Consider the following 504-nt stretch of genomic DNA (forward strand, 5'->3'; position numbering starts at 1 on the left):
CTCCAGTCCCTCTCCATGGTCTTCCCTTCCCTCTCCATGGTCCTCCAACCCCTCTCTATGATTCTCCCATCCCTCCCTATGGCAGTCGGCGCTCTCTCCCCAGTCCTCCAACCCCTCTCTATGATCCCAACCCCCCCCAGGTCGTGACCCCGATCCGTACCCTGCACCTTTTGGGGGTTCACACCTTGGTTTTGACCAACGCCGCCGGAGGTTTGGATCCAAACCTGCAACCCGGGCAGCTGATGGTCATCAAGGATCACATCGACTTCCCAGGCATGGCGGGAAGGAATCCCCTGGTGGGACCCAACGACGAGAGGTCAGGGAGGGGGTCGTTAACGGGGGTTAATTAGTGGGGTTGGGGGTCATTAGGGGGGTTTTGGGGTCATTAGTGGGGTTGGGAGCTCATTAATGGGGTCATTAGTAGGGTTGTGGGCTCTGTTAATGGGGTTCAGGGGCAGGGATTGGGGTCATTAATGGGGTTGGGGGCTCATTAATGGGGCTGGG

General features: G+C 58.3%; 1 protein-coding gene across 1 annotated transcript in view; it reads left to right on the forward strand.

Moving 5' to 3' along the window:
* The window catches only part of LOC122192410 (purine nucleoside phosphorylase-like), a 3,292-nt gene extending 2,942 nt beyond the window's left edge, over nt 1–350 (forward strand). Inside the window, exon 2 of the mRNA XM_042892949.1 lies at nt 141–350. Coding sequence (XP_042748883.1) covers nt 141–350 — 210 coding nt within the window. The remainder of the gene's footprint in view (nt 1–140) is intronic.
* The last annotated feature ends 154 nt before the right edge of the window (nt 351–504 follow it).

The sequence above is a fragment of the Lagopus leucura genome, unplaced genomic scaffold (genome assembly GCF_019238085.1).
Source record: "Lagopus leucura isolate 7727_CA_CO unplaced genomic scaffold, USGS_WTPT01 34139-0_obj-0_obj, whole genome shotgun sequence".
Lineage (NCBI taxonomy): Eukaryota > Metazoa > Chordata > Aves > Galliformes > Phasianidae > Lagopus > Lagopus leucura.